At 34.7% G+C, this 26,236-nt stretch overlaps 1 protein-coding gene across 1 annotated transcript in view; it reads left to right on the forward strand.

The window, feature by feature from the left end:
* Nucleotides 1–26,236, forward strand: part of BMPR2 (bone morphogenetic protein receptor type 2) — a 198,350-nt gene that overhangs the window by 152,673 nt on the left and 19,441 nt on the right. The window contains exons 4-10 of the mRNA XM_015075919.3: nt 1,261–1,371; nt 2,400–2,491; nt 4,331–4,561; nt 5,301–5,415; nt 9,672–9,832; nt 11,055–11,202; nt 17,540–17,676. Of these exons, the coding sequence (XP_014931405.1) occupies nt 1,261–1,371; nt 2,400–2,491; nt 4,331–4,561; nt 5,301–5,415; nt 9,672–9,832; nt 11,055–11,202; nt 17,540–17,676 (995 nt within the window). The remainder of the gene's footprint in view (nt 1–1,260; nt 1,372–2,399; nt 2,492–4,330; nt 4,562–5,300; nt 5,416–9,671; nt 9,833–11,054; nt 11,203–17,539; nt 17,677–26,236) is intronic.

Below are 26,236 nucleotides of genomic sequence, written 5' to 3' on the forward strand. Positions count from 1 at the left end.
GGGAGACACAGAATCTGAAGCAGGTTTCAGTCTCTGAGCTGTCAGCACAGAGCCCGACACAGGGCTGGAACTCATGAGCCATGAGATCATGACCCAAGCCAAAGTCAGATGCCCAACCGACTGAGCTACCCAGGTGCCCCTTGAATGTAAAGAATTATTAAATAATGATGTTATCAGTCATCAAGCCTACCCTCTGGTCATTATTACCAAACAGTGAATACCTTCAATTAAAAAAAATATATGAACAGCTATTTCATAGGGTAACTCATTCCATTTTAGACAGCTCTATTTATCAGCCATAAATTCTTGTGCATACTGAGTTAAAAACTGCTGTCCTTGAACACACACTGATTGGATCTTATGTTCTCGCTAGCTGTTAATTCCTTTTTTCCACATAAAGACAATTATTTATCTTCTCTAGTGTTTTTCTTGTTCCACACCAGACACTTCAATTCTTTCTACCCATCACAATTTAGAGTTCTTCACTATTCTCTTCTGAATGTGCTCCAGTTTGTGGAAATCCATCCTAAAGTGTGTTTCATCTGGTCCACAGAATGGAACTAACACATAGTATAGTGTACATGCTTGTAATGGCCCTGTAGTTTAGATATGTGTGTTCCCTATCTGCAGGTGAATAACCTTTGGCTCAGACAGGTGAAGAAATTTTCCCAAGGTCATGCAGTAAGTGGAAGAACTGAGTTTTAAGCCCACTTCAGATTTCATTGCCTGTAAAGCCATGTTCTTTTCGTTAATAATCATAATACCAATATTGATAAACTACCATTTATTGCATAAATAATATATACTCAACATGGTACTAAGTACTTAGACTCCCATCTAAGCCTCACAGAAGACTTTTGAGGTAGAGAGTACTGACTTTATAAATGAGAAAATTAAAGATCAGAAAAGGCAAATAATTTGCCAAATTCCACTAAGAGTGGCATAGTCAGGATTTAGAACCAAATGTGATTCCAAAGACTGTTCTCTTAATATTGTATTATTCTGCCTATGCTGTTCTATGATGTAGTTGATATTCATTAATTAGCACAGCCAACAGGTGTTTCAGTGTTGTAAATCTATAAGATCATTTGTATGATTAAAAACGTAATTTGTGACCATCACAAATTTATTATTTTTCTTTAATTTCCTTTGATGCAAAAACATTGCTGATTGACTATATATTGATATAGCCTTTCTGTCAGTTCTTAACAAAATGATAAAATAAGAAATAACTGTGTTTTAAAATTTGTCTTCTTTTAGGTCCACCTCATTCATTTAACCGAGATGAGACAATAATCATTGCTTTGGCATCAGTCTCTGTATTAGCTGTTTTGATAGTTGCCTTATGCTTTGGATACAGGATGCTGACAGGTAAAAGTATCTCCTTTTGTTCTTTTGTATCAAATATACCATTTAGTCAGAATCAGTTTTTTCCTTTTTAAAGTTTCTATGCTAAAAAAAAAACTCTGTGCTACAGTAGGTCCCATCCTCTCTTCGCAAACTTTTTTCTTAGTTTTTATGAAAAGTTACAAGCATATACAAAATATCTATCACCCAACTTCAATGATTATTACATCTATATATCATCCATAGCCCCACTCACCACACCCTTCATGGTACTGGGTATTTTGAAGTAAATTGCATATGTCATTTATCTGTGAAAACTTTAGTAGTATCTCTGAAATATAAGGACTTAAAGTATATGTAACCACAATACTATTTTCACACCAATCAATCAATCAATCAATCAATCAATAAATAAATCTTCAGTATCATCAACTGTCCAGTCAGTTCTTTTTTTTTTAATATTTATTTTAATGTTTATTTATTTTTGAGAAAGAGAGAGAGACAGAGCACAAGGAGGGGAGGGGCAGAGAGAGAAGGAGACACAGAATCTGAAGCAGACTCCAGGCTCTGAGCTGTCAACACAGAGCCTGACGTGGGGCTTGAACTCACAAGCTGTGAGATCATGACCTGAGCTGAATGAAGCTGGACGCCCAACTGAATGAGCCACTCAAGCACCCCAATTGTCCAGTCAGTGCTAATAAATTTTAGGTTTAATGAGCTTTTTAGAAAATCAGTACCCATTCATTCATTTGAATCACTTTTTTTAAGTTATTAAAACCTTCTTTAATGTTTCTGCAATATTTCTTCGAATTTTAAATTAGGTCTGTTACTAGAACTATCTCCCAAAATTCAGCTTTAATGTTATTATTCATCATTCATCTTCATTTATAGATAATTCTTAGTTTAGTAAATAGTTTTACTCTTGGTGACATTGGGCATAAATCTTGCTGCCTGCCTTCTGTAGTTCTTCTTTTTTAGCAATTATAAGAAAAAGTGTAATAAAGATTTTAAGAGAACCGTACATTAGCAACTTCTTTTTCCTATTGTTATAGGAGACCGTAAACAAGGTCTTCACAGTATGAACATGATGGAGGCAGCAGCATCAGAACCCTCTCTTGACCTAGATAATCTGAAACTGTTGGAGGTAAGATTGTAGAACATATGGACTGTTCTTTCTGCTCTCATAGTATATCTGAGACAGTAACTTCATTCACTCACTGCATCATTCATCCATTTATTCTTTGAGCATTTATTAACTATCAGTTTGGTACCAAGGCCTATTTCAGGCACTGAGAATATAGGTAAAAACTACAGAGAGCCGCCTTGAGACTTGTATTCTAGTGGGAAAGAGTCTACAAAGAGGTGAAACAAATAAATGTATATTACTTCTATTAGTAGTAAGTACTATAGAGAAAAATAAAACAGATAAAAAGAAAAAGATGGAAAGCGGTTTAGTAAAGAAAGTATATTTAGAAAGGAGACAGAAAGTGTATTTAGAAAGGAGATGATCTTTGAGTATAGACTGCAATAGTGTATAGGAATAAAGACGTGAAATTCTGAGAAGAATGTGCCATTCAAGCAACCCACGGTATATGCCAAATAAATATTCCTTGTTTGTGCATATATTGCATATTTTTATAGGTACATACAACTGTTATATGGTAATATCTCAGAACCTATGTTATAGTCTTACCATGATGAATGTTTTTATGATTATTATTAGAATAAATAAACTATGATCCCCATACTAGAGACTGTTAAATAATAGATATGGTAGATTTAGTTATATAAAACATTTTAGGAACCTTCTGTTTGGGAGAAAAATACAATAAACAAAGTTAAAATATTCAAAAAAGCATTTCAACACATTAAGTAGAATTGTTAAAGAGCTAGTATAAATCAATATAGAAGCAACAATCCATAAAAAATGGACCAAAAAGATGAAGTGTCAATTCATAAAAGAATTAAAGGTAGCTTTTGAATGCATAATAAGATGTCCAATTTACTAAATTGGAAAAAAAATACTAGTTAAAACCACAGGATTTTATCCTGGACTGAGTAAAATACTCCCAAACATTGCTGATTTAACTATATATTGATACAGCCTTTCTAAAAGGCAGTCTGTTTATTAAGTAATTAACCTAGAAATAGTTAAATATGACAAAAATATTAAATAAATGATGGTAAATCCTTAACCTGTTTCAGTAAAGTAAAATCCCCAGAAGCCAAAAATGAAGAGAATGGGTTGCATTTTGCTGATTTTATTTTTTTATTGTGTCCTGTATATTGTGAATGTTATATTGAGGAGACCTTGTGTTCTGGTAGGTTTTTCTAAAGTGTGTTTATTTCCATTATTTGTTTTAGTAGGCAGTTAACTTGGTTGGACGTACTGTGAACTCCTTGTCTCTTAGATGGAAGCTCAGATCTCACTGCAATTGTTTTATCTTTAGCTGGAATTGGTCTCAAGTATTCATTTCATTTCCCCCTCTCTCACTCTTCTTTGTGGGATTCTCCTCTCCCTTTCCAGCATTTTTGGTTGCCCTAAATTCTGTCCTCTGGCTCCTAGGGCCAGGAAGACTATAGATTTTCTATCGCAGTTCTAACTGCACTGTGCAGTGTTTGTGTCAGCCTGCTTTCAGGCTAAAAGCTATAAAAATGAGTAGTTCACCCTATGGCATTCCTTTCTTTTAAGTGTTGACTCCCCTCAGAATCTACTTCCTTTTGTTCATTCTCTAGCACTTTTAGATTTCTTTTTAAAATTTTGTTCAGAGTTCATAGTTGTTATCTATGGGAGGGCTGGGTCTGATAGGAGTGTCCTGAGCCATATGAGATGTAGAATTTATTAGTTTCTTGACAGTGGAGTAATTTAAACTATAAGCAATAGAGAACTGTGGTATACATTTGGATTTACACTTTTCTAGAAAATTGATTGTTCAGTTGTGATATGAATTAATACCTTGCTTTCTTCAAAACAAATTTACAGCTGATTGGCCGGGGTCGATACGGAGCAGTATATAAAGGTTCCTTAGATGAACGTCCTGTTGCTGTAAAAGTGTTTTCCTTTGCAAACCGTCAGAATTTTATCAATGAGAAGAACATTTACAGAGTGCCTTTAATGGAACATGACAACATTGCTCGCTTTATAGTTGGAGATGAGAGAGTTACTGCAGATGGACGCATGGAATATTTGCTTGTGATGGAGTATTATCCCAATGTAAGTTCTTTATAAAAATTAAACTGACATTTATATTAGCTGTCAATCAGAATTTTAGGAGGACTACTGTTATGTAGAACATTGGTGGTTTGCAAACTGGTTAATAATGGTTTGCTGTGAGATAAGGATCTCACATCAGAATGTGAATCAACCAAGTCACTAGTTAACTTTTTAGTTCATCTGTCTGTCTGTCTGTCTCTCCCTCTCAGCAAGACTTTCTTGATGAAGGAAACAGTGTTTTGACTGACGTTCATTCTTGTGCAAGCTCCTTATCCCTGACTGGTAAATACTTTGTGGATGAGCACCTTGAATAGCACTGACACATACATATTTATGAAAGCTTTCTGTTTCATACTTGTAAAACATAACAATTTAATTTGTATTTGTACTGGTAAGAGATACAGTATAAAGAAAGAATGTAAAAGACTATGTTTTCTATCTTAATTTCAGAAACAAAAGAAACATTTAATATGAAATACTCACTTATACTTTTTAACATTGGAGAAAAAAATTAATAATTTTAAATTATCCTTTCCATCATCTTCTCCCCTCTCAATTCACAGAAATGTCTTACTGTTTTGAGATTTTGAAATGTCATAGTTCATTAAATCTCCATGGAATCCTAACCTACTTAAATACTTTGTCAGGCTACTGCTAATTTACCTCCTTATGTACAAGTAAATTAATTCCACTTTTTTTTTTTTTTTTTTTGTATTTGTGTATTTCTTCTTTTATATAGGGATCTCTCTGCAAGTATTTGAGTCTCCATACAAGTGATTGGGTCAATTCTTGCCGCCTGGCTCATTCTGTGACTAGAGGTCTGGCTTATCTTCATACAGAATTGCCACGAGGAGGTAAGACAATGAGTAGAAGATGAATGACACTCATGTGGGGCAAAATTCACAAAGGGAAATTGTATTCATATCTTCAAACTAAGAGTATATTTTATATAATAGCAGATTTATTATTAGCCAGTTGTTTGAAGTATCTGGCTTGAGGAAATATATTTGAAATATAACAGGAAGAATAAGAAAAAGAACTTCGAGACCCTAGAGAGGTCATGGATCCTATTGAGATTTTGATTAAAGCTCTGAACACCTCTGTAAAGATACATGTATGGCAAACTTATAAAAATGTTCTTTTGATTCTAGGGGTTCTCAGACCCGTTAAAGTCCATCAATGAACTTAGGTTGAGAAGCTCTTAGCTAGGCTGTAGTACATTTCCTTGCATTTATTTGCTTATTTAAATGAAATACAGCGCATTACCAATTCTTTAGTTTTAACATCATATGGATTTTTATTCTATATTTGACTGGTCTTTAGTATAAAACCTACACATATCTTTTTATAACTTAGTGTTTCTCTTAGCTAGGATTAGGTTTGGTCAGATCTGTCAGGGGGAAAAAATCACAGGCTTCAATAAGAATGAATTTTTTTTCTTTCTTATGTAAGAATTTAGAGAGAGTCTAAAATTGGTTTGGTGTAGCCTAAGCCTCCAGTAATAGTTCTCCTCCATTATTCTTTTTTTTTTCCATTATTCTTTACATATGGCTTACATTTTCAAGGTCACCTCATTGTCCATCATGCTATATTCTAATCAGTAAGGGAAAGGAAGGGAAGGTAGAAGGAATTGCCCCCTTCTGCCTCCAGAAGCTCTACTCTCATACGTATATTTTATTTTACAGAACTTAGTTCACACTTAACTACCACACTTAAATATAGTTGTTGGTGTTATTATTGTTGTTGTTTTTAAGCTGGCTGTGTTGGCTGTGTTGCTATATCAAATAATATTGGATTCTGTTACTGAGTAGAAGGAGGATAATGCATGCTGGGGAGTTGATCTTCGCCAGTGTTTCAGAACTGTGGTTTGTGTTCTTTGTCATAACTACAGTTGTCTTCAGCATCTGTGCACATTTTTGGTAGTTGTTCAATACATTTACTTTCTCACTTTGTTTCAAAACATACATCACAGGCACATCTAAATTAGCTTTGTTGCAAAAATCAGTCTTAGTGCTTTCTCAAGCTCTCATCCCTTACGGATTTTCTTGTCATACTACAGCCCAGAATATTGTTTTTTCAGTTTCTTTGACCCCTGTAGATAAGAGAATCTTTAATATATCAGTTTCTTAGATCTTTGTTCTATTGTATAATAGTGTGGGTCATCTTTTCTAGCTGCTGCTTCATATATAAAAAATTTCTCCTGAATAATTTATCACTTCATTTATCTTCACATCTTGCTTTTCCTGAATGCAGAATTGACCAATGTTGTCGCCTATGTCAGCAGTTTGATGCACTTATTCTGGTGCTTTAGGACACTAACCATTTGGACTATGCTTCCTTACTCTTAAGTGTTATTATAATTCACTTAAAAAGCTGGCTTAGCGCAGAACTTAAAATACCATCCTCATCCCCCTTTTCAAGACTTGCATGACTTAGCAAGGTTTCAAAAAAATGAAAAGAATGATTGCCATCAAATAAGAGTTTTATTTAGATGTAGATGTTACTTTCAAATATTAGCTAATATCACTTAAACTAGTTAACCCCCCCCTTTTTTTTAGTTAACCTTTTTTTTTTAAACTGAGTATATACATAGTATTGCAAAAAATAAATAAATACAATAGCTATTTTGGGGGTTTTGGGGTTTTTTTTTTTAGTATAGTAGCTATTTGAATTTATGCTTTTACCTAATATTTTAAAGGTATTGGAAATATACAGTATTATTTCAAAATATTTAAAGTGTTATTTCACTTTTTGTCAGAGAACACTATTTTTCATAGTATCTTCATTTTTTTAAAATTTCTTTTTCAATGTTTATTTATTTTTGAGAGACAGAGAGAGAGAGAGAGAGAACACGAGCAGAGGAAGGGCAGAGAGAGAGAAGGAGACACAGAATCCAAAGCAGGCTCCAGTCTCTGAGCTTTCAGCACAGAACCCGACACAGGGCTCAAACTCACAAACTGTGAGATCATGACCTGGGCTGAAGTCGGACACTTAACTGACTGAGCCACCCAGGCACACTCCCTACCCCACCCCCTACCCCCAGTATCTTCAAATGTAACTTTGCTGTTTGGCATAGAAATTTTATGGTAAGAAATAATACTATTATTATTTTATTTAGCTGTTTTTAGCTTCAGAATAAGGAGGAATTGAGCCTGCTTATTTATTTGTAACTGTCCTCCTTATGAATTTTTCCTGATAATGTCAGTGAAACTTATTACCATACTCCCCCCTCCCCCCGAATCTAACAAAGAAAGAACATATTATAGATCACTCAAATCTAACAGAAAATTACTATTAACTATGTACATCCTTCTAAGTCCTTTGCTGTGTGTATGTGTCCACAGAGACTATTTTTTGTTCAGGTTTTATTTTTTAACACAATTAAAATAATAGTATGCCCTGTTTTTCTTTGAAATATTTGCCTAGTACAGTGCTACTGTCCAGGGCAAAATTATTGTATGTTCTCCTTTCTCTGCACTCCCTACCCCCAAATGAAAAGGATTAAAAGGAATACCGAGGAGAACTTTAAGGGGAAAAGTCTCTCAAAAGGGCAGTCTATAGTTCTACCCTTTACATTGGTAATGAAACCTATCTTGTTTCCTTTCTTCTCTTCCTTTCCCTTGTTTTCTTCTTTACCCCCTTCCTTCTTTGCTCCCCACCCCTCTTCTTTCATTATTTCATGTCTTTTTTTTTTCTTATATAGTAGCAGAAGGTACTACCCTATTTTCTTCTCTGGCTGTATCATTGACTCATTGCCCATTCTCCCCATTATTTTTGCCTAATTTCCTTAAGTGTGAGATCTTTAAGTATTGATTTGGTATTAATATACAAAAATTTTCCAAATATAGAAACATTTTTATGTCTCTATAAGTTTCTTATATAAATATCACCTTGAGATTATACTATACGTACTAGTATTGTGGTTTTATCCAGAATAAGAAATGCAACTCTTTTAGGGGCTGAGTGAGCCATGTTAGTACAAGCTTTGGAAGGCTAGACCAGGAGGTGAGAGGGGAGAAAATGAACAAGAAATCAACTCTTTTTTAACTACTATTTTTGTCTTCCAATTGTGACAGGAATCATTATCTTCTGTTTTTAGTTTCATTGTTGGTGAAATTATAGTCTGATATTCATTAATGAGAGTAATGAATGTAAATACTGAGCCTATTTGGGCCTAAATATAAATACTCAATAAAGTTATCATTGACTTTGTTCTGATTGCTCTGTTTCTTTGTATACCTAGAGACTTATTTAAAATTTCAGAAATTGTATAACAATTTTTTTCAACTCAGGAGCTATAGTTTTGCTTAATATAATATTTATATAAGGTTTCCTTAAAGAGAGGAAAGAAATATGTTTTTGGTGGGGCAGCTTAGGTTAGATACATTCTTTCAGTCAGCAAACATTTATTGTGTGCCAAGCCTTTTGAATTCAGGTAAAACATGTTCTCTTTCTACCTTCATGGAGCATATAGTCTAGTGATAAGTAATGTGAGTATAATAGTGCTCTGCTTCTCTGTAAAATCAGAAAACAGGTTTTCATATCTTGTGAGATACCAGCTCCTCTACTTATTCTCCAGGTCCATTGTAAAACTTTTTCTAGTTTGATTTGAATAACTGAGGTGGGCTTAGAAACAGGGCTAACCCTGAGGGCAGAACTGGGATGTTCTGTCATAGGTTTGATCAGTGAAGCCATAGGAGAATAGTATAACATACAATATACAGATTTTGGAGGCATCTTGGCAAGTTGACTTTTTTTAGTTATTTATACTAAATATTTCTTTCTCTGTTGCCTCCTTTTGCTACCCTTAGAAAAAGGGAAAAAAACCAAGTATGTTTTAAAATTAGAAGCAATAGCATGTTGGCTATTAGTTGCAGCTAAATATTTAAAGCTTAATTACACATGCAACAGTAGTTTATGTTGTAAAATATAGTGAAAATAGTGATGATTATGAGTTGAAACTGCTTTCTTGTGTCCCTTTCTGTTATTAGAAAATTAAATGGCAGAAAAATAATACAATCATCTATATTTTTGTAGTCCCTATTACCTGCATGTCTATGTCCAACAGTGCTATTTAAGCATTAATAAATATTTGAAATTATCTAAACAGATCATTATAAACCTGCGATTTCCCATCGAGATTTAAACAGCAGAAATGTCCTGGTGAAAAATGATGGAACCTGTGTTATTAGCGACTTTGGATTGTCCATGAGGCTAACTGGAAATAGACTGGTACGCCCAGGGGAAGAAGATAATGCAGCCATAAGTGAGGTGAGTGTATACAAAAGGTATCACTCTGATGTACTTCGAGAAGATAATGAAGCATTAAAAAAATCTATCCAGGACAGTTACCCTTATATGCTACCAATTACAGCATATTAGGAATTACAAAATTAAGACCTACAGAAGACCTTGCATGAAGTTTATCAGTTCTTTATGGAAATCACTGCTTGTTCCAACTCATTTTTTTTAAATGTTTATCTATCTATATATCTATCTGTCTATCTACCTACTTATGTATTTACTTTGATAGAGAAAGAGAAAGCACAGGGGAGGGAGAGAGAGAATCCCAAGCAGGCTTTGTGCCATCTGCGCAGAGCCCTATGCATGGCTTAGTCTCATGAACTGTGAGGTCATGACCTGAGCCAAAATCAAGAGTTGGATGCGTAACAGACTGAGCCACCCAGGTGCCCCCCACAACTCATTTTTGAGAGGCACTGGGAGGAGGATTGTAGGAACTGTATTTTCTTTTTTAAGAACTGATTTTTGAAGCAGGAGTAAAATTTCGAAGTTTAAGACAGAACAGTCACCTTCTGATAATCACTGTTGAAATGTGGACCATATCCTTCCTGACCTTTTTCTCTACATCCCCATACACGTTTCTCTCTCCATGTGTATGTATTTTTTTAATTAAAAAAAATTTTTTTTAAATATTAAATTATGGGGGTGCCTGGGTTGCTTAGTGGTTGAGCATCCGACTTCAGCTCAGGTCATGATCCCATGGTTTGTGGGTTTGGCCCTCACATCGGGCTCTGTGCTGACAGCTCACGGCCTGGAACCTGCTTCGGATTCTGTGTCTCCTTCTCTCTTTGCCCTCCCTTGCTCATACTTTGTCTGTGTCTCTCAAAAATAAATAAACAATAAAATATATATATTTTAAATGACGTACATACTATTGTACTTTTTATATTATACTATTGTATTGCACTTTTCTCATTGTGTCTTGCAAACGTTTCTTCATTGACATACATAGGATAGTTTAGCTTATTCTTTCTGATAGTATTCAATAGAAAAGATTTACCACAGTTTATTCAAGAAGGGTGTTTTGTAGGTAAAAAATTAGGTATAGAAAGTTTCAGTGATATACATAAGGTCAAATAATGTGTCATTGACATATAGTTGACATGAAATTTATGTATAACTTCTGGTCTGATGTATGCATGTCAGAATATGCTACATTATGTTTCTGAAAAATGTCACTCTAATTTATCAGGTTGGCACAATCAGATATATGGCACCAGAAGTTCTGGAAGGAGCTGTGAACTTGAGGGACTGTGAATCAGCTTTGAAACAAGTAGACATGTATGCACTTGGACTCATTTATTGGGAGATATTTATGAGATGTACAGACCTCTTCCCAGGTAAGAGAATTGCTGTCAAAAATTGATACATGTTTTGAGTGAAGCAGTTATATCCTCTTTTTCGACTTTTAAATTGAGTCAACTTTTATGGTTTTACTTTCACTTAAACCTTTAGTTTATTGCCATCTAGTGTTCAGAAACATTATTAGCAGAAGGATGTCAATTAGAAATAACTTTGTAAACAGATCCCAACTTTGCATCTGAGTGCAGGTGTTTGTTTGTTTTTATATTGATTTTTGAGAGAGATGGAGAGACAGAGTGTGAGCTGGGGAGAGAAAGAGGGAGACACAGAATCCAAAACATGCTCCAGGCTCTGAGCTGTCAGCACAGAGCCTGATGCGGGGCTTGAACTCACAAACTTGAGAGATCATGTCCTGAGCCAAAGTCGGATGTTTAACCAACTGAGCCACCCAAGCACCCCTGAATGCAATTTAGTTAATTGTTCATAATAGCTTATCTGTGTTTAGTTAGATTGCTTTAGCAGTCATTGTTGTCCTTATGCAACCTCTGAACATTTGATAAGCTATACTTAAAATATTCCCTGAATTGACCCAAGAAGTTAGAAACAATGAATTTACCATTGGAACACTTTTTTCTTTCTTTCTTCATTTTTTTCATTCTTCCTTCTTGACTTCCTGATTCCTGCTTTCCTTCCTTCCTTTCAATGAAAGAACACCCATTTAATATGAATGCTTATTTAAGGCTTATTTGAATTAACCAAATGAGTTTATAGTTTTTCTCTTTTTGTTAGGATTACATTACTCTCATTATTGTCCTATAAAAACTTTAACTACCAATATGTGTGCATTGCATTCTGCTAGATGGTGTACAAAATGACTTGATATATATGGCTTCTATCTTATAGGAATAATACCATTAAAAGTATAGAAAAAGGAAAAATGGTCAATTGAACCAGCACTGGACAAACTATATAATGGAACTATTTAATAATAACAAAGATTAGTAGTGGGGTTGAGGTGTTTTTTGTGTTTTTTTTTTGTTTGTTTGTTTGTTTTGCTTTAAAAACAGTAAACATTTAGCAGTAGTTTATAATTCTAAAAATAAAATAAATTAATAATTACTTAGATTAACTACAGGTTAGGCAGTTATTATTTAGAAGTATATTTTCTAGTTAATTGGAAGTACAGAGTACTCAGTTGAGGTGTTTTTCTAGGCATAGCAGAATTGCAGTAGTATCACAGCATTATTAGAACTTTGAAACTTTTTGTTTATATTACTGGAATTTAGACCACAGATATTTTTATATATCCTAATTCAGAATTTTTGTTTTTTTAGAAACATGACTGACTAAAATTCTTAAACCAGCATTAGTACATTACCATCAGCAATATTTTTTCAACAATTACTGCATTCAAAGAATAACTATTGCTTTTGCCCTGATAAATAATATCAGGTGTATGAAAATGGAAAGGTAATTAAATCTTATTTGCAGAAGATTAATTTAGCAGATATGTAGTTTGAATTGAAATAGAACTAGAGGCGGTTTAAAAAGGAAAAAGACAGGTGCCTGGTTGACTCAATCAGTAGAATATGCATCTCTTGATCTCTGGGTCAGGGTCACAACTTCAGCCCCACACCAGGAGTGGAAATTACTTAAAACAACAACAACAATAGTTTAAAAGAAAAAATATAGGTAAGGCGTGCCTAGGTGGCTCAGTTGGTTAAGTGTCTGACTGTTAATTTCAGCTTAGGTCATCGTCTCATGGTTCATGGGATCAAGCTCTGTGTCAGGCTCTATGCTGACAGCTTGGAGCCTGCTTGGGATTCTCTCTCTGCCTCTCTTTCTGCCCCTCCCCCATTCGTGTGCATGCACATGCTCTCTCTCTCTCAAAATCAATAAATAAGCATCTTTTAAAAACATGTAAAAGAATAAGGTGTTACTATTTTAATGGATGCATGGTTTCAGTTTGGGAAGATGGAAAAGTTCTAGAGATGGGTAGTAGTGATCGTTGCACATTATTAACATACTTACTGCCATAGAACTTACTATACACTTAAAAATTGTTAAAATGGTAAATTTTGTGTTATGTATATTTAACCACAATGAAAATAACAATAAAGGAAAAAAATGAGAGTTGCATTAAGAGATCTTATAATCTTGGATATGGAAATGGAGAGAAGAAATGTGTGGTTCTGCTTAGCTATTGTAAGAAAATCTAAGGAACTGAGAAATATTAGGAGGTCTAAGAAATAATGAGGGTGGCAGCCAGGAACTTAGGAAAAAATATTGGTTTATATTGGAAACATGAGTTTCTCCAATTATGAAGACTTTCAGATGGGGTATTGATGGACAGCTGAAGAAAGTTTTTAAAAATAATTTTTAAGGGGCCCTGATGTATCTCAGTCGGTTAAGCATCCGGCTTCAACTCAGGTCATGATCTGAAAGTTCATGAGTTCAAGCCCTGCCTTGGGCTCTGTGCTGACAGCTCAGAGCCTGGAGCCTGCTTTGGATTCTGTGTCTCCCTCTCTCTCTGCCTCTCACCTGCTAGTTTCTGTCTCTCTCTCTCTCTCTTTTTCTCAAAAATAAATAAAACATTCTAAAAAGTTTAAAAAATAAAGAATTTTTTAAATAAAAAGGATGTTGAGAGAACTAAAAGTGAAATGATTTAGAAATTGTTTATGTAAAGATGGTAAATGGGAACTTATGAGTAGATGCACTCTGCTAAGAGAACAAATGAAGAGTGCAAAAAATTATTGCGTAAAGACTGAATATTGGGGGACCTCCCTGTACCAGTAGGTTAGTTTAGAAGACTGTTGGTCAGAAAAATAGTGAGAAAACTAAGAAATTGTTGTAGGGAGTATGGCCGGAGTCGCAAAAGATGAGTCTGCAAACAAAGTGCAGTTAAGTGAAGGTCCTCATACTGGAGTCCCAACTCCAGGATGAAGCTTCTTCTTATTAGGATAATTGCTAAAGACTATGTGCATAAAGTCAGCTAAGCAAGAGTGTTAATCAGTCTAATGGTTTAGCTTTTCAAGGTTACATTTCGAGTTAATTGGTTTCTGTAACACTAGGAAGGGTCAGGTGTGAAGGAGGATCTGCCCTGGACAATGTTAATGGCTCTAGGGGTTCCTTACTGCCACAGCCATGTTCAGCTGTGTAAACATGTCCTAAGGCCTTGCACCTTCTCCAGCCCTTCCCTTTTGGAGTCTTTTCCTTTGATACTTCTCTCCTGCATCTCCCACAAGAAATCATAGTATCTTGGAAGTCAGTGTTAGAAAATGTTAAGAACCAAGATTGATAGCAGTAGATGTAATATAAGGTCAAAAGGAAATAGAACTGAAGAATGATCTTTGAATTTAAATAACAAGAGGTCATTAGTATTCTTAGAGGAGTTTCTGTGGAATAGAGAAGATGGAAATATCAGAGTATGGGAAGGAAAAGTATTAGGAAAGCACAGGAAGAAGATACAAGATACTCTTAAAAATGTTAACAATGAAATGGGATGGAAGTTGAATAAAAAGGAACCCTTAAACATATTAATAAGCATAGAGAATAGCATGTTATAATTATAACATTTTTGGGAAACATTTTTTTCAGATTTATATGATACACCTCCAAATGCAGTACATGCTTTATTATTAAATGTAAACACTATGTAATGTAGACTGATTCTCGCTGTAAAATATATGCAGAATAAATGAATTAGATGTTTGTATTACAAAGAAAGAGTGAAATGCTGCAATGTTTATATAAAGAAGGAATATGAAAGGAAGATAAAAAAGGAAGGCAAGAGAAAGAAAAAGGAAGAAAGAATAAGCATAATTTAAGAAGGGAACTAAAATGTTCCTAACTGCTTAGAGACATAATTAACAAATAGCAAATGAGGTGAGAAGCAGGGAATGGTATCTGATATTCTAGATATTTGATCTAATTTGGACAATTTGAAAGAAAGTGGGATTATAAAACCTCCCTTGAGCAATCCAATGTTTATAAAGTTTTAAGGAAATCCAGTAAGACTAATATAATTCATGATGATGATGTCATTAACATTCATCTTTGTGTCCCTAGTGCCTAATACTAAGTTAGCTCTAAACAAGTATCTATTGAACAATTAGATTAAGAACCATGAAGATTTCGTAGAAATTTGCAATTCTTCTGGGGCGCCTGGGGCGCTCAGTCGGTTAGTCATCGGACTTCAGCTCGGATCATGATCTCGCAGTTTGTGAGTTCGAGCCCTGCATCGGGCTCTGTGCTGACCGCTCAGAGCCTGGAGCCTGCTTTGGATTCTGTGTGTGTCTCTCTATCTGCCCCTCCCCTGCTCACGCTCTGTCTCTCTCTCTCAAAAATGAATAAACTTAAAAAAAATTAAAAAAAAAAGAAATTTGCAATTCTTAATGTCATTTCATTCACAAAACAAGATTGTATATCAATTTTATTTAGTAGGTTTTCTAATTATATTTTAGACCTGCTTAAAACAAATAAGTAAAATTATGAATTTTTAGTTATTCTACTTAACCAGCATTTGAAAAAAAAGTGACTAATAAATAATACTTGGAAGACATCTATATGTGTTGTGTATATGTCTCAGAGAAACAGATATGATGTACTAGTAAATATCTTCTGGTTCACAAACATTATGGATTGAGGTTTTATTAGGTGAGGTTTCATGAACAAAAGTGATATACTAACTAGCAGGATTAAAACTTCTGGTTTTGTCTTTCAAGTTCAATATTGATGGTGATTGTCAACAGTAAGTATTTGCTTAGGGATGCCTGAGTGGCTCAGTCAATTAAGCATCCGACTCTTGATTTCAGCTCAGGTCATGATCTCATGGTTCATGAGTTAGAGTCCCGCACTGGGCTCTGTGCTGACAGTATGGAGCCTGCTTGTGACTCTCTCTCTCTCTCTCTCTCTCTCTCTCTCTCTCTCTCTCTCTGTCTCTCTCTCTCTCTCTCCCTCCCCCTCTCCCTCCCCCTCTCCCTCTCCCTCTCCCTCCTTCCCTCCCTCTCCCTCCCTCCCCCCTCCCCCCACCCCGCTTCTGACCCTCTCCCACTTGCACTTTCTCTCTCTCTCAAAATAAATAAATAAACTTAAAAAACAATAAGTATTTGCTTAAATCTTTAGAGTTACAAAATATCATTTGTATAGATACTGCAATATTCCAAAAATTTGGGGTTATGTTGCATAAATTATAAAATTAATCTTTGTAATATAATCTTTTTTAATATTGGTGGAGGGAAAATGTTTATAGGTTTTTGAATATCCAAATTGAAAATTGAAACATAAAACTTAAATAAATGTTTTATAAAGTATTTTCTATCTGGTCATCATAACTTTTGTATTAGTTCCATGTGAGTGAGATAAGGAAGACAGACATTGCCATTTTGCTGACAAGAAAAGTAAAACACAGAATAGTTAAATGACTTTTCCAGGGTAGAGATGAAGACACGATTGGAGCTTAAGTGCCTTATCCTGCATTCTGGTGTTCTTCCTTCTAATTTATCGTGTCACTCTAATGGGATGGGAGCTGGGGCCAGCAGACAGTCTCTCTCCTGTGTTCTTTGTCAAGATTTTGACTAGACCACTGGTATTCTGACCCTTGTCCCAGCGGTCTTCTGTATGGCACAGTATGTTTATTAAGTTTAATTTGATCACATTTTGTAAAAATCAAAGCTTCTTATCACAAGCAGCTGATTGTGTTTAGGGGTGATAAATAGGGTTATTAAATAGTGGTAGAATAGTTAATGATACTTAAAAATCCTTGATCTAGATATTACTTCTTAGGGATTTTTAAAAAATCAGTATATTGAGTTTTCTGTCGTGGCCATTATCATAAAAATTTTTGTGACATTTGATACAATCTGGCTGGACTATAATAGAGCCAGTGACATATTAAGACATGATGACTATACATCCTAGACACTTACATTTGGTTCTACAGACATGTGTTATACTATATCCTGGGCTTTCTCCTTATATTCACCACCCTCAATCCCTGTATGGGGTAAGAATTCAGGCATTTTCAAGTATTAAATGTACCTTATGTATGTAATAATCCCCCCCAATTTAGTAATTCTAGAAGCCATTTAAAAATAGCTATGTCCATTATTATTGAAACTACCACTTGATTTATCAACAGACATCTAATTTATTAAAGACTATTTTAGTTAAAACCTTTATTAATTAATATTGTATTAAACCCACAAAAGGATCTCTTTTGCATTTCCAAATAGGCCCGAAGGATTAAAAAAAAAATAAAAAAGATTGTGTAAGTAAGCAAGATTTGCTTACTTAGTATCAGAAATTCTGCTCCTGTTCCATCATTTTATAATAATAGAAAATTTTACTTTATTCATTTTTAAAAAAAATACACAGGTGAATCTGTACCAGAATACCAGATGGCTTTTCAGACAGAAGTTGGAAACCATCCCACTTTTGAAGATATGCAAGTTCTGGTGTCTAGGGAAAAACAGAGACCCAAATTCCCAGAAGCTTGGAAAGAAAACAGCCTGGTAAGAAAAAAACTAAATTATTAAAAAGAGGACTTATGACTGAATATGTTTTAATGTTGTTTGAAGCAAAAATAGACTGTTAATGTTAATAGTTTTTAGAGTTGTCTAATGCCAAAAATCCTTGCTTGACTTTTATGATGTTATACAGTTTCAAAATTTTCAATATAAAAAAGTCCTCTTTTTGGTTCAGATGTAGTTTTTTCCAAGTAAAAATACTAGAGAGACTAAATTGTGTCTGAGCTTGCCAAATTGAATAACAGCTGGAATAATTAACAGATTAATATTTTTAAACATTATTGAAATTCCATCTTACTCTCTTGAGAGTGGTACCAAAAATGTTAATTAGTGCAGACTTACATATTCAATAGAAATTTAAACTACCTAAAAAAGAAACCAAGGTATGCTTTAAATTCTGCCTATTAAAAAATGCATTCTAGGGCCTTCCTGGCTTGCTCAGTTGGTGGATCATGTGACTCTTGATCTCAGGGTTGTGAGTCCAAGCCCCATGATGGGTGTAAAGATTATTTAAAAATAAAATCTCAGGGGTGCCTAGGTGGCTCAGTACGTTGGGCGTCCGACTTCAGCTCAGGTCATGATCTCGTAGTCCATGAGTTCGAGCCCCACATGGGGCTCTGTGCTGACAGCTCGGAACCTGGAGCCTGCTTCCGATTCTGTGGCTCCCTCTCTCTGACCCTCCCCCACTCACACTCTGTCTCTCTCTCTCCAAAATAAATAAACATTAAAAAAATTTTTTTTTAAATATAAAATCTTTAGGGGTGCCTGGGTGGCTCAGTTGGTTGAGCGTCCAACTAGGCTCAGGTCATGATCTCACAGTTCATGAGTTTGAGCCCCACGTCAGGCTCTGTGCTGACAGCTCGGAGTCTGGAGCTTGCATCGGATTCTATCTCCCTCTCTCTCTGCCCCTCCCCCACTCACACTCTGTCTTTCTCTCTCTCTCAAAAATAAATAAACATTAAAAAAAATAAAATATTTAAAAAACAAATGTGGTCTAAAATGCTAAAATATCTACAAAGGCTTCTGCCATTTTAGTAAATTGTTGCTACAGCACTATAAATATCTTACAAAATTTACACGCACATGCACACACATACTCTCTCTCTCTTTTTGTCATATAATTTCTTTTAACATAAGTAGGATCATTTCATTATCCAGTATCGTTTTTTGCTTATGTACAGTTTTTCATGTCAATACCTGTCATGTATCTCTTTATCCATTTAGTTAGTATTCTATTGTATGATATATCCTAATTATTGAATTACCCTTTATTGATGGTAGTACCTATATTTCTTATTTTAAACATTTTTTAAAGATTTATAAAGTTATACCTATACATGGTAAATTAAATTAAATAGAAGGGCATAAAAAAGGAAATGGAAAAGGAAAAGACTACATATCCCTAGCACCACTCTTCAAAAATAACTCCTGTTAACAGCATTCTGAGATTTTGGTTTTTGTTTCTAACTTTTTCTTCTGGAGGTTACTGTTATAACTGTGACTACCATATCTATTATTATTTCTTATTATCTCTCATTTGCTCTTTCCTAGTTTTGTAATGCTGTAACTATTATTAAATAATTTGTGTTTTGTCTACAGATTGCTCTAAAATTCAAAATAAAAACATCAGAAATTGTAGAATTATGATTATGTAAACATCCACTGTACAATATAGTATTGTGCTTGGACTCATAGAGAAGGAAGTAAAAATCCTATGTTAGTTAATATAAGCCTCTGCTGCTTGAGAAAGAATGTTTCAAAAGTCACCATCCACTGGATTCTCTTTGATATACATGGCGCTTTTTAATTTCTTTCTTCTCTATAGATTCTACCAAGAAGCAACATTAAAAAAAAAATCTCATTCTTTTTCTTGTAAGTCATTATTTCTTTGATGAAGCCTCTTTAAGTGATATGTGTTAGTATGAGCATGGGTAGTATGAATACCTGCACCCTCAAAAATGTTTTTATCTTGTCCTCATGTTTGTATAATAATTTGGCCAGGTAATGATTTCAAGATCAAAATCACAAAATCCTCATAGTGGTTCCTGTGAAATCACTACTCTGTTGTCCTCAAGCATTCAGACATATTAAGAATTCCAGAGTCATCTAATCTCATTTCATTATTTTTTGTCTTTTTGTTTTATGCCCTTGTTTTCTTGTCTCTATAAGCTTTTACACTTTTACTTTATTGTTGAAATTATCAAATTTCACCTGGACGTATGTAGGCATGGATGTTTTCACACATTTTGCTTTGCAGTAGACAGGTTTTCAGTTTGAAAACTCAGAAGTTTCTTCAATTCGGAGGGATTTTCTTGTATTATTAAAAATTGGGGCGCCTGGGTGGCTTAGTCAGTTAGGCATCCAACTCTTGATTTAGGTTCAGGTCATGTTCACATGGTTCATGGGTTTGAGCTCTGTGCTTACAGTGTAGAACCTGCTTGGGATTTTCTCTCTGCCCAGCCCTGCCTCCCCCCCAACATGCTCTGTCTCTCTCTCTCATTCGCTCTCAAAATCAATACGTAAACTTTAAAAATAAAAAAAAATAAAAATTATTTCTCCTCTTCCATTTCTTCCTTCTCAAAATATTGGTTCACTTGACACTCCAGGTCTCAATTTGTTTTTTGTATTTTCCATTTTTTTTTTTGTTCTGTTTTACATTGTTCAAGATTTACTCAGCTTTAGCTTTTAAATCACTTTCATTTTTCACCTTCACCACACTATTGGTTATCTGTTCATTAAAATTTTACTTTCCACTCTTATATTTATAATTTCTAGAAATTCTTAGTGTTTGCTTCTTCCATAATAATCTGTTCTTGTTTTAAGACTATGACAGGAATTTGTGGGGCACGTTGGTGGCTCAGTTGGTTGAGCATCCAGCTTCGGTTCAGGTCATGGTCTCACGGTTCATGAGTTCGAGCCCCGCATTGGACTCGCAGCTATCAGTGCAGAGTCTGCTTAGGATCCTTTGTCTCCCCCTCTCTCTGCCCCTTCCCCACTCACATGTGTGTGCACTCTCTCTCTCTCTCTCTCCCTCTCTGTCTCAAAAACAAACATTAAAAAAAAGAATGTGGTAGGTATTCAATTATTTCTCAAGGTGTAAATCAGAATTTTTGATACTTTGTACAAATAATTTTCTTGACTATAGTTAAAGAACAAAAATGAAAAATTCATTCAGCAATTTAAATCATATTACTATGTATTTTTGCATTTTAATTTTAGGTTGTCTTCATAGGATTAGCGTATTTTCATTCTTGATCCCCACTTATATGGGATGGCGGCATGTCAAAGAGAGGCTAGAGATGTCATATTTTTCCATACAGAGTTAGACTGAATATTTTCTCCATTGGTCATCTCCACTTGTCATCTTGTCCATTGGTCAAGGAAGGCTTCCGCTTCAGATGAGATTGACATCTTCTTCAAGGCAATTGAAGACCTACTGCCAAAAACATATGCCCAAGATTGCCTCTAAACTGCAGTCCCTGTTTGGGAACTGGGACATATCTTTAAAAAGGCCTTGGCAGAGGTGAGGCTGAATCCCGTACCAGGATTCACTAGATATGCTAGCCTCACAGTAAAGCATCTCTTAAGGAAAAATTTCTGTATGAAATTTTATCTAGTAAAATACTTCATCTTAATATTTTATTTCACCAAAGAAATTTGACTCATTATTTTCAAGTATCTCTTAATAACCTTGCCATTACAGGATATGCATCGTATTCATATTTACCTGAAAACTTTTTGCTTCCAATTTAGAGTAGGGAAGTAGGGAATAAGTAATACTTGGTTTACTTCCAGTGAATCCATTTAAGTCTAATGTGCTATAGTCAATATAACTGCTTCTCTGTAAACACAATCCAATACTAGAGAGGAATATAACAAATGCATAGTTTATAAAAAGAGAAAGATACCTCTATATCTAAAAGAAGATATTTTTGCTTCATAATTGCATTGAAATTTAAAAATATTTTATAATAACAAAACTCAAAATCTTCCAAATATAAATGAGTGTAAAAACTAGTTTTTAAAAACTGCCAGGGACCTAAAATAGATCAGGCAATAAAAGGGGGAAGGGGACGCCTGGGTGGCTCAGTTGGTTAAGTGTCATACTTTGGCTCAGATCATGATTTCACAGTTGATGGATTTGGGCCCCGTGTTAGGCTCTGCACTGACAGCTCAGAGCCCGGAGCTTGCTTCATATTCTGTGTCGTCTTCTCTCTCTCTGCCTCTCCCCTGCTTGTGTTCATACTCTCTCTCAAAAATAAATAGGCATTTAAAAAAGGGGGAGGGGAATAGTTTTCTTATAAAAAATGGAAGTATAGAAAATAGTCTGAGGGAAATACATGAAAATGTTAACCATAGTTATCTCTGAATATTGGATTTATGAATGACTTATTTTTTCCTCCTGAACTTACAGAGTTTATATTAAAAATGAACTGTTGTAACAATCACACATACACACAGTTTCAATTGGAATAATAAGAAATTATAGGCAAAATTTATTTTTTAAATAGCTTTTTTCTTATACATAAAATGTCCAGATTATAATTTGTTTAACCACACCACCATTCTTCATATTTTTCATTCTTTTCCAAATTCTGAGCCTCTGTTTCTTAATCTCTTTTGAATACTGGCTTATTCTCTTTCCCCTTTTGAAATCATTTGTCTGGCTTATCTTTATTCCTTAGTCTTATTTCTGTATAACCTTTTTTTCTCAACAGTTTTATCTCAATGTATTGTCATGTAAAAGTTTGAAAGTTCCTCAGTTTTTTTTTCCCTCTAATCTTTTCTTTCTCCACCCATTAAATCCAGTCTTCTAACATATACTATGTGTCCCAGAAACTATCCCTCCCTTCTTCTTTTCATACTTATTTCAGCTTTTACTATTCTCTTCTTGACAAATCAGCAAACTTTTGCTATGATCTGGAATTTAGCATTTCCCATACTTTTTTCCCTCTCACACAATCTACATTAAGAAATACACATGCACCTCATGATCTAGTGCCTTTAGGATCATACTTAACCTTACTACATACTCTATATTTTGGTATTTTCTATTCTAGCCTAGAGTATTCAGTTTGGGGAGACTGGTATAGTTGTTTGTTTTAAATGTTGTTTCCCAACCCATTAAGCTAATTTCATGTCATGACCCATCCATGAGCCCTCACTTCCGTTTTCCTGTCATTAGGTGGAAAAGATTTTAAAGTTTCTTTTCTTTTTTTCCCTACTTTTTCTGCTTGTTTTTCTTCATCATTGTTAATAATGATAACCCCTTTATCTCATTTACCCAAATGCTGGGTATCATTATTTATATATTTGCAGTTAGAGTCCCTTGTTGAAGCACTCATCTGATTTTGCCTGAATATCTATATTTTTCTCTAATCTTATTTTATCTCCTCAACAAATTTTAACATTTAAACAGAGATCATTTATATAGATTAAACTGCACATATTAAGATACATAATTTGTTGGAGCACCTGGGTGGTTCAGTTGGTTGAGCATCCGACTTTGACTCAGGTCATGATCTCGTAGTTCTTGAATTTGAGCCCCCACATTGGGCTCGCTGCTGTCAGCCTGTCAGCATAGAGCCCACCTCGGATCCTCTGTTCCCTTCTCTCTGCCCCTCTCCCACTTGTGCTCTTCCCAAAATAAGTAATATTTTTTTAAAAAAAGATATATAATTCATTAAATTTTGACATATGTGTATACCCAAGACCATCACCACAGTCCTTATTATGAACATGTCAGTTAGCCCCCAAATTTTTCTTGTGCCCTTTCGAAGTCTCCTTCCTGCCTCTCTCTATTTTCCATGAATCACCAGGCAACTACTGATCTGCTTTCTGTCACTAGTGATTTATATACATTTTCTAGAATTTTATATAAGTGGAATCTTACAATATGTACGTACTGTTGTTATCTGGCTTCTTTCACATAGCATAATTATTTTCAGATTCATCCATGTTGATATGTGTGTCATTAGTTTATTCCTTTTTATTACTTAGTAGCATTCCTTTGAATGGTTATGCTACAATTTGTTTACCTATTCACTTGGTGGGGGATATTTGGATTATTTCCAGTTTTTGGCTAGCACAAGTAAACCTCCTATGAACATTCATATACAAGTCTTTGTATGGTCATATGCTTTCAGTCTCTTGGGTAAATACCTAAGAATAGAATGTAGTACATGTCTGTGTAACCTTTTGAGAAAGTGCCAAACCGTTTTCCACAGTGGCTGTACCATTTTATATTCACACCAGCAGTACATGAGAGTTCTATCTAGTCCTCCACATCCTTACCAACACTTGGTATGGCCATTCTTCTTAATTTTAGATATTGTAATAGGTATGTAGTAGTATCTCATAATGGTTTTAATTTACATTTCCCTGGTGACTAATAATATTTAGCATCTTTTCACTTGCTTTTGCCATCCTTCTTTGAGGACATGTCTGTTCAAGTCTTTTGCCTACTTTAAATTGGATTGTTTTCTTACTGTTAAGTTTTGAAGTTCTTTATATGTTCTGAATACAAGTCCCTTATCAGATACATGATTTAAAAATATTTCTTCCCAGACCATGGTTTGTGTTATTCTCCTAACAGTTTATAGGAACAGATGGTTTTAATTATGCTGGAGTCCAATTTATCAATTTTTTCTTTCATGGATATATTTTTGTTTTCATATTTTAGAAATCCTTGTGTAACTCAATTCCTGGTTAACACTCATTTTCTTTCAGCACTTTAAATATATCATTCCTCTGCCTTTTGGCTTTCATGATTTCTGATGAGAAATTGGCTATTAACTTTTATTGAGGATCCCTTGTGTATTTCAAATCACTTCTTTCTTGCTGCTATCAAGATTCTCTTTATCTGTGGCTTTTTATAGTTTGATTCTAGTGTGTCTCAGGATAAATCTTTTCAAGTATTTCCTATTTAGAGTTCATTGAGTTTCTTGGATGTGTAGATTCATTTCTATTATTAAATTTATTATTATTATTAAATTATTATTAAATTTAAAATGTTTTTGACCATTATTCCTTCAAATATTCTTTCTGCCCCTTTTTCTTTCATCTCTTTCTGGGGCTTCCATTATGTGTATTTGGGTAAAATTGATGGTGTCTCACAAATCTTTTAGGCTGTGTTTATTTTTCTTCATTTCTTTTTTGTTTCTGTTCCTCAGCATATTTCAACTCTTTATCTAGTAACCCCAGTATCTTTGTATCCTCAGGGACAGTTTCTTTAATTTCTTTTTTCCTGTGAATAGGCCATACTTTCTTGGTTTTTTGTTTTTGTTTTTGTTTTTGTTTTTGTTTTGGCCTGCTTTGTAATTTTTTATTTAAGACTGGACATTTTTAACATCCTGATGGGCAAAAAGAAAAGAAAAGAAAAAAAGAAAAAAGAAAAGACTCTTTGGGTCTTTGCAGATTGACCTTGTGTTGAGGCCCTCCTTTAACATTTATCCAGACCTTTTACGATTCTGCTTTAGCCTTCACTTTCTGCTAGTGCTGAGCCTAAAGACAGCCAGTTATGAAAGTTTATGGTCTTCTCTGAGCATGCATCCCATCCTGGATATATGCATGGCTTTTCTAGGTTTCCCAGTATATGCAGGAGCTTTTCAAAACCCTCATTCCCCCAAAGTCTCAAACACCCCAGCTTTTCCTCCCTCACTTTCAGCATTTCTGTTTTGTGGCTCAATTGTTGTATTTTATCCCACTTGTATTTTAACACTTGTTCATTTGACTTTCAGTGATTTCAAGGAATGTTCTCCATTTAGTCATATCTACTTCTCTTTCCTGAGAGAGTTCTGATTTAGGCAGAATAAAGACAGGCCCCTCTCATGGGTTCTTCAAGGAATTCATAGACCTGTCAAAACAGACAACATAATTTCTTGGAAACAATATTACTTTCCTCCCTCTGGGACCAGATACCCACATGGGGAACACAGGCTACCATCTTCATATTTTACTTGGTTGCTATAAACATTTGAGCAACTTTCAGAGCTTCAATAAGGTTGATTCTGACAGTTTTTTTTCTTAAGTTGTGGGGGGTTTTAATGTTTATTTATTTTGAGAGAGAGAGTGAGAGAGCACATGCACATGCTGGGGAGGGGAAGGGAGGAAGGGAGGGAGAGAGAGAGAGAAAGAACCCAAGCAGGCTCGGCACTTCCAGCACAGAGCGCACTGTGGGGCTCAAACTCACAAATTGCGAGATCATGACCTGAGCCAAAACCAAGAGTCAGAAGCTTAACTGACTGAGCCACCGAGGCACCCCAATTCTGACAGTTTTTACCAGGATTTTTGGTACTTCCAGGGAAGAATTTTCCCTGGTCTCCTTCCTCTGCTATTTTCTCTGATACCCTTATAAATTGGGAAATATTCTTCCCTCTTTGATTTTCTGGAAGACCTGGGTAGAATTGCCATTAACTGCTTCCTGAATGTTTGGTAGAGTTAATTAATGAAACCATCTGGGCCTGGAGTTTTCTTTGTGGGAAATTTTTATTATTTTATTTTATTTTATTTTATTTTATTTTATTTTATTTTAAATATGAAATTT

Source organism: Acinonyx jubatus, chromosome C1, assembly GCF_027475565.1.
Source record: "Acinonyx jubatus isolate Ajub_Pintada_27869175 chromosome C1, VMU_Ajub_asm_v1.0, whole genome shotgun sequence".
NCBI lineage: Eukaryota > Metazoa > Chordata > Mammalia > Carnivora > Felidae > Acinonyx > Acinonyx jubatus.